This window comes from Setaria italica, chromosome VI (genome assembly GCF_000263155.2).
Source record: "Setaria italica strain Yugu1 chromosome VI, Setaria_italica_v2.0, whole genome shotgun sequence".
Classification (NCBI taxonomy): domain Eukaryota; kingdom Viridiplantae; phylum Streptophyta; class Magnoliopsida; order Poales; family Poaceae; genus Setaria; species Setaria italica.
In genome coordinates this window covers 34,740,827-34,755,156 of record NC_028455.1, presented here as the reverse complement: position 1 = coordinate 34,755,156, position 14,330 = coordinate 34,740,827, and the positions used below count along the sequence as shown (strand labels likewise).

At 51.1% G+C, this 14,330-nt stretch overlaps 1 protein-coding gene across 1 annotated transcript; it reads left to right on the top strand.

The window, feature by feature from the left end:
- Window positions 1–2,025: 2,025 nt before the first annotated feature.
- Window positions 2,026–4,150, top strand: LOC101759382 (BAG family molecular chaperone regulator 2). Its single transcript, XM_004974022.4, has 3 exons — window positions 2,026–2,641; window positions 2,790–3,046; window positions 3,171–4,150. The coding sequence occupies exons 1-3, from the start codon at window positions 2,407–2,409 to the stop codon at window positions 3,648–3,650; spliced, it is 972 nt and encodes a 323-aa protein (XP_004974079.1). The 5' UTR covers window positions 2,026–2,406; the 3' UTR covers window positions 3,651–4,150.
- The last annotated feature ends 10,180 nt before the right edge of the window (window positions 4,151–14,330 follow it).

Below are 14,330 nucleotides of genomic sequence, written 5' to 3'. Positions count from 1 at the left end.
ACAAAACCATTGACATGTTGGAAGTTAGAAGAATTCAGAAGCAATCTTAACCTTGGACTCGCCAGTTGAGATTGAAGGAGGATGTTAGAGTTAGTTGAGATTGCATCTTGTAAACAGATTGGTACAACCGAGTAGATAGGCTGAGGATCTAGTTGTTAGCGTATATGTCAGGTTGTAACAAATCCTAATCTACTTGGTAGATTATTTGTTTGTACGCCACGCCAGGAGCTCTTCTTAACCAGTATAAATACATTCACGCGGCCTCCTACGAGAGGTGAGATTGCTTCCTAACCTTTACACGGCGGTGGGTGCGGCGTCACCGTGGTGATGGAGCCGAGGACCACGAGCTGCCAACCTCGCTCGCCGGTGTTGGGGTCGGAGTCACAGAGAGATGGAGGGGGCTCGTGGGTTACGCGGTCACTTTCCGATCACGTCCGCCCATCCGCCGCCGCGCATCCGATCCTCCTCTCCTCTCCTCGGCCTGTGTGGACGCTGAGACGGCTCGGCGGATTCCCACGTGCGCACCTGGCTGTCGGTGGCGTCCCTTGCCTCGCAATGCACCGGAAGGAGACGACAAGTGGTGGGTGGCCCCGCTCCCTGACAAGTGGATCCCCGGCCCTACGATGGCACTGAAACTAAGAGCAGCATCGGACATGGTCGTACGGGTCGATCTGGATTATTCATCCCTGCGCCACACATCAGCGTTCTAGATACTGTTTGACATCATCGACCGACCATGGCTGCGATCCTCTCCTCTCCTGCGATGCGAGAGAGATGTCTGCTGCTGCCTGCAGCGTCCGGTCCGGTCCGGTCCGGTCGAGCTCCCTCGTTCGTGCCCAACCCAACATATTCTCCAGCGGTGGGGCTCCTGATCTGCAGATCTCGCCCTCCGCCACAGATTCGCATGGTGTTCATCCATCGATGCAGCGCCGTTCATCCATCAGGAACATCGTGAAAGATGCCGCATGCATGTTCCTCGGGATCGCCTTGCTTTACGCGACCGGATCGCCGGCCGGCGGAGAGGGGGCCGGGGATATATGCCGCCGTGCTGCCCGGCCGCGCGCAGGACCATCGTATACTGCTATATGGTCCGGGCCGGGGACAGCTCACCCACCAGCAGGCCATGGCCATGGATGGAAGAAGACTAGAAGAGCCTCCTGCCTGCACTTGCAAGTATACTATGCTTATTAAACACCCGATCGTACGTACCCGGATTAATGATTGAATAATCCGGTTGTTGCTGCTGCGCGCAAGCCATGCGGCATGATTAGTAAACTTATGAGCACTGCAGATTATCGCCCCATCATACGCTCATCAGATCATCAGGATTCAGGAACCGACACTTGCCGCCGCCATCAGTCGCCAGACAGGTAGAACGAGCGAGAGCGAGCTCTCGACCCAACAACGATCGAGAAGCCCCCGGGAAAGGAAAACAAAGGAGCACGCATGGATCACCGCCAGTACAGGCGCACGACGCATGTCATTCCGGGGAAGAAAAGGCTTTGGTTGATGATTTGGTGAAGTGGCGATCTCGACCTGGAACGAACTGACCCGACCGGAGAGCTTGCTTGGAGGCGAAGGCCGGCAACGAGGAGGAGACCGAGACCGCGGCGTCCCGAGCAAGGCTTGCAGGTCGCGGCCACCAACCCCCGGGCGCGGCAGCGGCAGGACACCCCTGCGCTGCGCGGCATCCATCGCAACCACCCCCACCCCCACCCGACGCATCGACCAACAAGCCTTCCTGGTGTTGCAGGTCGCCGGTTGACACGTCCATTGCATCCATCCATCGGTCGTCACATGGTTAAAACTTCTTCACTAATGATGAATGCGGTGAGATGGCAGTGCCAATGCCATCAGGCCATTGTTGGGACCGAGTTCTTTTCAACGTCCAGTTGTACGGGAGCCCCACACCTGGCCTGCTGTTTCATCGCGAGGTGGCCTGGCAGTTGGCACTGGCTCGCCTCGCTTGCTTGCTTCGGTTTCTCAGTATAAATATTCTGGTGCCCGGCTCCGGCCTGTCCCTTAGTTGTATCATCGTGTCCTTTTCCTCCTCCTACCGGCCACACACCATTTCCCTCCCATCTCCTCCTCCTTCCTCACCTCTGCCTCTCTCGTCCCCGTCCTCTCTCTTCTTTCTCCTCTTCGTTTCTCCATTTGAAGCTTGCAGGCATTTTGCTTCTAGTCTAGTAGTACCCCCCCAAGCAAGAACTAATTTTTCAGGTTCTGGTGCCGCAGCAGGTTAAGCCAGCAGCAGCCATTAGCAGCTAGTTAACCACACGGATCATTGCCTCTAGCTAGAGCCCTTTCTTTTTTGAGCTTTGGTGATCAGCTCGACTCGAGTGTACATACATACTCTACCTTCCTGCTAGGACGGTCGATAGATATAGGAGGAGGAGGTCGAAGAAAATGATGCGCGGGGGCAGGGAGCAGCAGAGGGTGGCCTTCTCGCCGACGATGAAGGAGGCGGCGGCGGTGCCCAAGGAGGAGGTGTGGGAGGTCCGGCCGGGGGGCATGCTGGTGCAGAAGCGGAGCCCCGACGCGGACCCGCCCCCCGGCGGCGCGCCCGTGCCCACCATCCGCGTCAAGGTCAAGTGCAACGGCGTCTACCACGAGATCTACATCAACTCCCAGGCATCCTTCGGTATGTTTGTTGTTGTGATTCATGTCATGATGATGATGCAAACAAACAATCGCAGATTTTGGTTTTGATTTCACCAGCTCCGATTATCCATCTCGTCCTCTGAATGATCGGGTGGATGAATAATGATGAACGGAACGGTGGCATGCAGGCGAGCTGAAGAAGCTGCTGTCGGAGAAGACAGGCCTGCACCCGGACGACCAGAAGGTGGTGTACAAGGACAAGGAGCGCGACTCCAAGGCCTTCCTCGACATGGCCGGCGTCAAGGACCGCTCCAAGATGCTCATGCTCGAGGACCCCGCCGCCAAGGCCAAGCGCCTCCTCGAGGAGCGCCGGACCAACAAGGCCGAGCGCGCAGCCAAGGCCATCGCCCGCGTCGCCCTCGACGTCGGCAAGCTCGCCGCCAAGGTACAATCTTTATTAGTTCTATACATCTTCATCAAATTATCCATGGCCGGCGGCCCGGCGCCGTTCAATTCCTCCTGCTCTAGCAATGCATATATAGTTGGTTTCACATTGCTGTAATCGGCAGGTGTCTGCGCTGGAGACGATCGTGAGCAAGGGCGGCAAGGTCGTCGACGCCGACGTGGTGGCGCTGACGGAGGCGCTGATGAACGAGCTCGTGAAGCTGGACTCCATCGCCGCCGACGGCGAGGTGAAGGAGCAGCGGCGGGCGCAGGAGAAGCAGGTGCAGAAGCACGTCGAGTCGCTGGACGCCATCCGCGCCAAGAACAAGACCGCCGCCGCGGCGCCCAAGGCGAGCAACAAGGCGCGGCCGCCGCACCTCCCGCCGCGGCCGCCCCCGGCGGCGGCGGCGCAGCAGCAGCGCCGGCAGTTCCAGCCGCCGGCGCCCACCACGGCGACGGCCCCTGCGCCGCAGACCCAGACGGCGAGCTGGGAGACGTTCGACCTGCTGTCGTCGGTGCCGTCGACGTCGGCGGCCCCCGTGACGACCATGGCCCCTGCGACCACCACCACGCCGTCCCCGCGGTTCGAGTGGGAGCTCTTCTAGAACGAAGGGCGCCTGGTCCAGTGGTCCCCTCCGGCCACATGTGTGCCTGTCCATTGGCTCGGCCGGTACCTTTCTTGTTCACTCACCTTGGCCATGGTGGTGCGTGTCAGTCGCCATTGTTTCTTTCTTTCTTTTCTCCTCTTTATTCTTTCTTTCTTTGTCCTTTCCTTTGAGTGTATATTGATCTCCACAAAAAAGGCAAGAACTGGAGTGAGCTAGTGGCGAAGAAGAAGCACATCGAATCCATGGGTGTTGGTGTCTGTCTGCAAAATAAGTGGTGGCCTGGCCTTGTGATCGACGAAGGATTTTTCCCATGACCATATGTGTATAGTAAGTAGCTGTGCAGTGTATAGTGTACATGAATCAAAACAATCTCCCAACACATACATTTGTTTGTGCCGTGTGTACTGGTACTGTATGATGGATGGATGGTTCATGTTCATCCATCTCACATTGTGCAACCCAACAATGGCCGCTGCTGGTTCTGGTGTGTTCTTTCAGACTTCACTTCAGGGACAGTAGTGATGAGTATTGCAGTTGCAGATGGACCGCACTGATTGGGGGAGCTTGGCATTGGTCTTTGCAGTTGTGGTTGCGCGCAATTATTGGGCATCTCATCTCACATCTGCCTTGCCAGGGCAGGGTCGTTAGTTAGCACTTTGGATGAACTCGGTGGCATGCATAAAAGATAAAACTATGGGCTTGGTCAGCCGGGTTAGTAGTGTACAAGTGTACATGCAAGACCGGCTCCTCCAAAAGATTCCTCCATATGCAACTATACTATATTGTATATGAAACTATGAATCTTTCTTTTTTTAAAAAAAATCCTCTCATATCATTATCTGTCCCCGTGTTTGTTTGACCTTTATTTCTTGTTTGTTGAGAGACGCCTTTCCCTTCTACTAGCTAGGAGTTATGGTATGGGAGAAGCTCTGTTGTGTCGGCGGGCGTGACAAGTACTAGAAGTAGTGAGTGGTTCAGAAATCAGAAAAAGGGTAGGTGAGGAGGAGACAAGGAAGGGGGCCAAGAATGAGTGGCCGGATCAGTCCATATGAGATGAGAGCACTTGCTGCAGCTGTACAGCAAGAACAGGACTGGTGCTGTAGCCCTGTAGAATCCTCCCCTCCTCCGGGCCTTTTTCAGGCTTTAATGCCCTAATCATTGTATAGCTTTAGCTTCTTCTGTTCCTAACCACTCCAATTAGAAAATGCTCTCTTGAACTAGCAGTACTAATAAACAAGTGTGGTGGCAGTAACATGGTTAAGATGGAGGAAATGACCACGAGCAAACTGGTAACTGTGGGTAATGACAGTGACATGTTGATTTTTTTTTTTTGGAATTGTTCACAGCCCTTACATAGTACTAGGGGATGATGCCCTTTCCGGACAAACAGTTTAGGGGTGTCGTGCTGTGTGCCTGACTGCCTGTGTATGGTCCTCAGCTATTCAGATGGGAATATGAGGTGTGTACAGAAAATGCAGGGTTTTTTCATGCAGTTGCGCGCGTGAGGCAGCAGGTAGCAGGGTGTGCGTTGGAGGGCACACAAAGATGGGAAAAAAGACAATCGTGTTTATCAATTGCCAACGAGGCATGTACATGGCCGAGGGCCATTGGATTTTGGAATGGAAGCTTCATGGCCAGCCCAACCCAGCTTGGGCGACGACGACGATCTGGTCTCTCTCCTCGGGTAAGTAGGGTAGCTCGTATCACCGGGCTCGGCACGCAAAAACAACTCGCCACCTATAAACAAGCAATTGATGTGCTTGCAGACGACTTCACCCTAATAATATGTAAGTATTGAGGGTGCGTGGCGTGCTTTTCGGTGCCGCTGGGGAGTCGCTATCGGCCGTCGGAACCCGCCCCGTGATCGAGCCGACGACGACGCCATTGCCGCGACGGCGACAGGTATCGCCGGCCTGTTTAGTACTGACCCTGGCTAGCTGCTCGATCGTGCACTTAACGATTACAAAGACGTGCAGATTAGGTTTATAGCAGGTCTGTCTTTGGTGGTGGTGTTCCTTTGATTGCACATTTTGTTCGGATCGATCGAGAAAGGGACGAGCGGGGAGCTAGTAGCATCTGTCGCAGCTCGAGAGGACGTACGTACTCGCTTGCTCGCCGCCCCTGCAAGCGTCGTGGTCGTCGTCTCCTTCTTCGTCAGCACACCTGCTGCCTGCCTGCAGGGCATCGATCGGTAGTAGCTGGAGCCTGGAGCCTCAACAGCAGCAAGGTTTGGTGGCGCGAGGCGAGGCGTGTGCGCAGGTAGCTTAGCTTCTTCGCATTCGGTGAAGGAAGGAAGGAAGCGTCGCGCTGACTTCACACCACCTCCGAGCGTGTCCTCCTCCATTGGCAGTTGCGCTCGACCTATCGCCAGTGACGTGCGTGAAAATGCAGGCGCAAGCAGCTTTGTTTTTCAGGCACGGTTCTCTTTTTTGTTTAGGGACGACGACGACAACGACGATCAGCCAGACGCGGCAGTATAGATGGTCAGATGGGCTGCTGAGTGGTCCGAGGCCCAACTCTGAAAAGCCCAGCCCTAACATGACCCGGCATGAGGGCAGTAGTGCCCAAGCCGGTCCAGCCCAGTGCCTGGGCTGCAACCTCGGCACGCCGGGCCAGCCCGAGCACGGCACGGTTTTTGGGCTGACATGACGCCGGCTCGACAACCTACTAGCAGCCCCTGACCCATACATATATATCAAGAAAAAATCCTAACCATATCACTTCATTCCTCCACTTCCCCATAATCTACCTCCAACAGCCGTCCCTCCAACCCTTGCTCACACCTCGACCGCCGCCCTCCCTCCCCTGTTGTGAGCCACACTGGCGGCCGGTCGACACACCCGCCGCTAGGAGGCGCGCCGGCTGCAGCTGCGGCCAGGAGCTGCCGCCGCTACCGGTGCGCCGCATCGAGGGACACTGCCGAGGCCACCACAACCAGCGCGGGGGCGTGGCTTGGACCCGCCGCTGGGGCCGTTGCTCCTCACCCTAGCGCCGCATTGCCGGGCCCCGGCCGCCCCTCACTCCTCCCCAAGCGCTGCCCCTTCTTCCTCCCCTCTTCTCCCCGCAACGGCAAGGAAGTGCGCCAACCACTGTCGGCTGCCGCTCCTCACCCGCCGTGCCGCCAGCCACCCTCACTCCTCCCCAGGCGCCGCCCCCTTCTTGCTCCTCCCCTCCCCCACGACATTCGTTGGCCACCCTCCACCCTCACTCCTCCCCAGGTGTCGCCCCTTCTTGATCCCCTCCTCCCCCACACCGGCAAGGAAGCGCGCCGACCGCCACCGTTGGGGGGCCACGGCCGCCACTGCTAGTGCCTGGCCCAGCACTAGCACAGTAGTGCTAGCGGGCTGGCCCAGCACAATAAAAAGGCCATAGTGCTGGGCCTAGGCTAGCAGTTCAGCACGCAGTGCCGGCCCAACCCAACATGAAAAAGCCATCAGGTCTAATAGTGTCGGGCTGGGCCAAATTGGGCTAGTGCTGGGCGGCCCATCTGGCCATCTATAAGCGGCAGAGTCGTTGCTGCTAGTCGCAAGTAAACGGTAGTGGGACCCGTCCTCGGTCGATGAGGATTGTGGTGCTTGATATCATGGCAGGCTTCACCATGGTATTGTTGTCTCGACGCTAGACTACCATTTTATTCTGCTGCTTTTGAACTCTAAAATCTACTTTTATGATTTTGAACTACTTAGTTGTAATAACTGAAGTTGGGACCTGTAATAATCTATTTGGATTGTTGTAATCTCTGGACTCGCCTTCGTATGAGTATGCTTTGTTTCGATCCGAGACAAGTGGTTTTATCAGGTGAAACCCGACAGACTGCCAGTTTAATTCGATTAAAGTGACCATTCGCATTTGAGGCGAGATTGAGTACACTTTAGCCGGGTTAATCTGGGCGGTTCCGCCACAACGGTGCACATGCTAGCTTGTGGTTGTCTGACTGATGAGTGGGAATTACTAGCAACATACTATGCTACATGCGCGGCAGCATGTGCAGTGGTGCCAAACAAACAAAGAAAAGGAACAGGGCAATTTGGGTTTCAGAGGTAGCATCGGACGGTTGAGCAATGAGAAAAAAATCCCGCCGCAACATATATCTCATGTTGCATGCAACATCTAACCTGCTGAAACATTTCTTACGAACAAATTTGCACACAATGTTGCTCATATCGAGGGGTGGGCAAAATCAACGCCCACCTTAAGGATGAAGATGAGAAACTTCAAAAAATAGAAAGAGATGATACATCTCAAATTAAAATCTGCAACATTAAAAATATCATACGGAAATATTTCAATTCTACTAGTACAACATCACAGATAGTACATTAGAAATCATCTATTGAAACATTCCAATTTGTTTTAGAAACACGAAACAACATCTCAAATTAAAATCTGCAACATTAAAAACATCATACGGAAATATTTCAATTCTACTAGTACAACATCACAGATAGTACATTAGAAATCATCTATTGCAACATTCCAATTTGTTTTAGAAACACGAAACAACATCTATTGCAACACCAAAAATCACCATTTGCAACATTCAATAAATCACTGAATAGCTCCAATAAAAATAAAAATAAAAACACTACAACATCTTGAATCAAAATCATGAAACATCAAAGAACAACTGCTGCAACATCTTAAATTGTAAGGTATACCAACAGATCGAAAAGACCAATTGAAATAAAAACATCTATCGAAACATCTCAGAAGACCTATCGCAACAAATAAGAAGAGCTCTCACAACATTAATTTTGCAATCGAATCAACATGAGCAGAACATGCTTATCAACTACAGCCGCGTCACGCTGCTAGAGCTGGAAGGAGGACATGGTGGTGGTCCTCATCGCAGACCTTGGTGATGAGCTGTCGAGCTGCAGCCCTTCACAACGCACCCTTGCTCTCCTTGCCGTCCCATCACCTTCGAGTCCACTTCCTCAAACACATCGTAGCCGCTTGGCTCACCTCGCATCCCATGTCCCTTCTTTGCCATAAGGGGGAAGGGGGCTGTCTCACCGGCCGTCGTGGCCATCTTGCCGCCCATGGAGCTCCGAGCGTGGTCTCGCATCCGATTTGAGCGAGCGGCGGAGATGCCGATGTGTATCCCGGTGGAGCTGTAGAGGCAGCATAGGAGAGAAGCAGGGAGATGGCACTATAGGAGAGAAATAGGGAGATAAGGATGAAACAGGTGCGGGAGGCAAAGGATAATGATGTGCACAGTTATCTCTTTGGTGGAAGTGAAATGGGTGGATGGAAATAAATGACCGGAAGAGTGGGTCTACACCCGTCCAATTATTTTATGTTACGTTCGGATGACCATGCCTTAGCATCACCGTTTGGGTTTGGGTTGGCTAGGACGTGGGAGTAGCCAGCTCAAGCCAAAGAAAACCAATAGATCCAAAGCTACAACCCTACTGCCTCTCCACGTTTGTTTGACTGCTATTTATCTCCTATTTACAAAGACATGCATGATGCCTCTAAAATTAATGACTTTGCAAGGATTGAGAAGAATAAACACCATTTGATGACGATGCTACTTTAATTTGCTAGACCATCGAACCACTTCCAGCCATAGCCTTTCTAATCTGCCGTTCACAGTTCTTCGAAAAAGTACATTTAAAGTTATCACAATCCCAAAGATCTACTGATTTTGTTTTCTCATTAACCGTTGCATACAAATCCCAGTATTGGATTGTTAAGATAGAATGTTGATGGCCCTAGTCAATTGTCCTTCCAAATTCTAATTTTTCCCATCATTCCCTACTTTCCACTTAAAACCGCATTTAGCTGTAGCTCATGCTGCTTCATTTATGTATACTTGTATATGGTCCAGCTCTCTGCAAGGACAGATCAAGCATAGGGGAAGGGAGGCTCAAGCCCCCCTAGCTATTTGCTAGAGCTCCATGGAGAAATGAGAATAGGTGGAGGAAGAAGAGGAAGAAAAAAGAGGGGTTGGAGGAAGAAAAAAAAGATGAGATCCATGTGACAACTCAGTTTTGATCCACCTTGAGATTGGAATTACACGGTTTTGACCTACCTGGGGATTGGGATTGCACTGTGTCGCCAAGGGTTTGCACAAGTATGATGTTAGTTCATTGCGAGCTGGACCCAAAGGGACGTGCCGAGCTTGCTTCTTCCATGTCGTATCGTGTGTAGTGGAGTCTCGGGACTTCCTGGTCGGCAACACAGCAACAGCTAGGCCCCACAGGTCATGTTTTGCCAGGCGATTGGCACAATTGCAAGCCCATGCAAGCGCGTAGGGCCAAAGCGACAGTAGTGCAGTTCGACAAAAACAAAAAGCGATGATGCAATTAAAATTTTCACAAAAAGGACATAATTCATAAAACCAAAAGTACAAAAATGAATTTTAACTGCACCATTGCGTTTTTGAAAATAAGATGTACAAAATAAGACCACATTTTTTATGTTTGGATGATATTTTCTCAAGAACATTTATTATTAAGGTGGAATATTTTCTTAATGAATCGGGAACAAATGATCTGTATTCAGGAGAAAATATTATATGCCTAAGATAAAATGTTTCTACTAAAATAGAGAATTGTTCTAGGAATAAAATGCTACAGTATTAAATGGAACAAAAATTTGGTCAAGTAAAAAATATATACACACATAGAACTAATCACACAAACTAGCAGAAAAAGTTATACGCGTGCATGAAACATATCATATGACTCTGAGTAAAAAATATACATGAAACTATGGAAGTAATAAGTACACCATGAAACATCCCATCAAAACTATGAGAACAACATCCCATCATAAAACATCTCACAAATAGCATAAGAAATCGGAACTATACTATGAAACATCTCATTAATACTGCACGAACAATCGAAACTACACGGTGAAACATGGGAGAATCCAAACTACGAAATGGAACATCTCATGAATTATTTGGGAACCAAAAAATATTGTGGAACATCTCATTAATACTAGGCAAACAATCCAAACTTATAATAAAGAAATAAACTTTTCGTACATGGGCTGCCCTTCTAATTTTCGGCTTATATAAGCAATCCGCCGCGCGCGTGGGCGGGCTCTGGGCAGTCTAAAGAAGAAAAAAAGAAACTGTGCTGTGAGCGGCCCTGTGGCATAGCCCATACATTTGATTCGGCCTGATTTGAAGTGCAGAACTGGCTGACAGCCCATGATGATAATCTTGCCCGGTGTTAAAATAGCCCATGCACGATAGATAACTGGGCCGATTTATTTCGTGGGCTCCGGCCTCTTTGCCTTCTTTGCCGACAGGACAGACTGACATCTTCATTCAGCTTCCGTCCGATGCATGTCGCTTATCCGCGGTTACATGCTCGTTCCATCGCAACTTCTCAAGCTGGAACACCACCACCGACCCAATCGCCTCCAGCAGCGAGCGCCAGCGACGCATGCAAGGCCCGCCTGTTGCCGATCATGCGGCAACAGCCGCGGCGAGCGACACCCAACAAACCAACGATCTGACGCAACAGGGACGAGGCATCATTGCTCAGATCTGGTCGATCGATCGACCGACCGATCATTCGGAACCTCACCGGCCGGCAGCGGCGCCCTCCGGCTGCCCGTGCCGTCGCTGTTGTTCCGGCCAACAACCCCCGCGCGCGGTGGCGTCCGATCCGGAAGGCGATCGAGGTAACTTTCCAGCTGCCGCTGCCGGCGATCGTGTCGCATAGTCTGTAACTACTGAGTTGCTAGCTCGAACACGTTCCGCTCAGGGAAAGCGTGCATGTGCGCTCCGGAACGAAAGCACTCCAGCCATCATCCATCTCCAGAATCCATCGATCGGGACATGCATCCCCTCCGATCCTCCCTGCACATGCACTTCGAATCGATCGATCCATCGACGATATCCAGGCTTGCTGCTGCTTGGTGTCGTCGCTGTCGTGCTGGGGTTTATGGTTCGCTATCCCGTTCTATCCCCTCGAACGCACTCTGCCCAACTCCCGCTTATAGCGAGCTCGCCCTGCCGGCCGCCGTTCCATGCTAATGCTTTCCGATGGGATGCTGACAGACAGCATAGTGCCATGCATGGGAGACGTATGATGCCACACTTGTTGGGTTGCTAACAACGCAACTTGCTGTGTGTTCCGGCCTGCTACCACCTACCGGAGAAACGACCTCTCACTCAACACGTTAGTACCGGTCAATTTTGGATCCGATACTACGTTTATTCCAATCAATTTTGATCCGATACTAATGCTAACATATTAGTATGTATCGGGTCCAAATTTGGTAGTCCAGGGAGACCTGCAGCTTAATGCACGGCGATCGACCACGCTGTCCAAGATGTAATGGAGGAGGTGGAGAACAAGAGATCTATGGCGGCGCGGGGCTAGCAGAATAGCAAAGATAGCTTTGACCCTGTAGCTATAGGTCCGTATCGTCCACGGGGTGACGGGTTAATCCCCTGCTCCCGTCCTATTTACACTGTACTACTGTAGCCTGTAGGACGATAGCATCGATATGGACGTCACACGGAGGCTAGCTAGGGGAAGAACCCAAGGTGCTGAAGTGAATCTATCACATATTCACACGTACTAGCCCTAGACAGGCCCCTGCCGATATAGTCAAGGGCTGCCGTCCTGCGAAGCAAGCCTCTTTTGACAACAAGCAAAAGCCAAAAGGTTTCGTCCCTGCATGTTGCTTGCATTGCATGAAACGGATGGATAGATGAGAATGAAACAACAAGGAGGGCCGGGCCAAATGATTTGCGGCTGCGTGCGCTCGACACATCGGCCACAATCCAAAGCTGGGACTGTTCCCCCTCCGCTTTCGGCACAGTGAGAGATCGCTCATCCATCACCTCCATCGCGCTGTACGCGTGCCTCCCTGTGGCTGTGGAGTGAGTGAGTGATCGGCATGCACCAGCAACCAATCATTCCTTGCGTCTCGGACTGGATCGCTAGCTGCTGCAGTTAGTTCCCAACTACTCCCTCCGTTCCAAATTACTACTTCTTTTAGCTTTTCTCGATACATAACTTTTACTACGTACCTTAAATTTCAAGATATATCTAAGTGCATAACATAATATATATCTAGGTGCATAACGAAAGTTACGTTTCTAGAAAATCCAAACCAAATTTCTCGAACGGGAGAGCGGAGCTCGCAGATAAGGCGCGAAAAGACTCTCGTCGTGTGGAGGGAGTTTCAGTTGCTGGCGGCCGCTCATTAGTCGTCGTTCAATTCATCGGCAAGAGCTCCAGCGCCACATTCGACGAACCCAATGCGACGTTGCTACTACCCGAACAGTACGTGGCGTCGTAACTAAACAAAAGCGCCATGACAAAGTGCTTGACCAGTGGGACTTGGGGCCACAAGCACGGTTCTCCTAATTAACTCAGTTGCGCCTCTGCAGTTGTTATCTTAATTATTGATTCTTTCTAATAACGTCGGGAGCTCTGCCGTTCAACTGAGAAGAAGAAGGTGGACGTAGGATGGGTGAAGAGCTCTTCCACCATCCCTCCATGGCGATATTAGCTAGGTGAGATGAACGGCGAAAATGAAAATAAAAAAAGGAGTGGGCACTGGCACCTCACCTGTAACCTCAGGTGCTAGCGCGCTCACCAGGATGATGTGTTTTTTCAGGCATGTTGTCCTGGTCCACAGCCATCCAAGCTGCTAGTAGAGCTGCTTATTCGGTTCCGCTTCCACGGCAAGGAATGCCATTCCATGGAGTCAGCGGCTATCTTTGTAACCTCTCGCGCTCCAGGTGCTGCGTCTAGAGGGGTACAATAAAATTTACTGGCCAATTTAGTTTCCTTTTTAAGTAGACAAGAGGGTTGTGTGCCTTTGCAATTTGAAATTTTTGCATTGGACATACACTACTGCTGCAGAAAATGAAAATCTCATTCGTGCCCGACCTCTGTTAGGATGTATCACGGATAACTAGTATAGATGAGTGCTTTTTTAGTACCGATAGCTTGTAAAACTAGAGTTGAGATATATGCATGGGACATATCAACCTAGGTAGTAGATGGGGCTCACCTGCACGGCCACACATAGTACTGCAAAAAGCCCTAACAACCTGCAATTTGGGCTGCAACTGGGGTACTACCAGACGAGGGAGGTAGATCTATTGGGAAAAAGGCAACCTTTCCTCAAGCGAGATAGATCATGGATGACACCAACTAGTCCTTCTACAGTTCCAATCATAAAACACCTACAAACAGCACTGCCTGCTTGGGCATTTAGGCAGTGAAGTTCCTGTTGCACCCTGTTTTTTTCCTTCAAAAAGCTTGCACAGCAAAATTTTTGTAATGTATAGCATTACTGGTAAATCTGGTATTATCATAGATTTATCAAATCAGAAACCGAATGTTTGTCTGGAACCGCTAGCCAATATGAATGTGTAGTAGTGGTCCTACATCAACTTTTTTTTAGATGGGGTTCAGAATTTAGAAGTATTATTCAGGCAGTAAAGAAGATTGTTTCCTAGAAATCCAATATGAAATATTCAGTGCTGGAGCATGTCATGCCATCCTGGCAGCAGTTGCAGGCACTCTCCCATTTCCTGGGAGCAGGGCATGTCCTCTTCCTGGGGCATCTGCATCCATCCATCATTTTTTGTCCTAGCAATGTACAGACCGGTCCAGCAAGCATCAGTCACGACTCAGGGGCAAAGGTTTCAGAGGTGACCACCGAAACGAGAAGAGATAAGAAAGC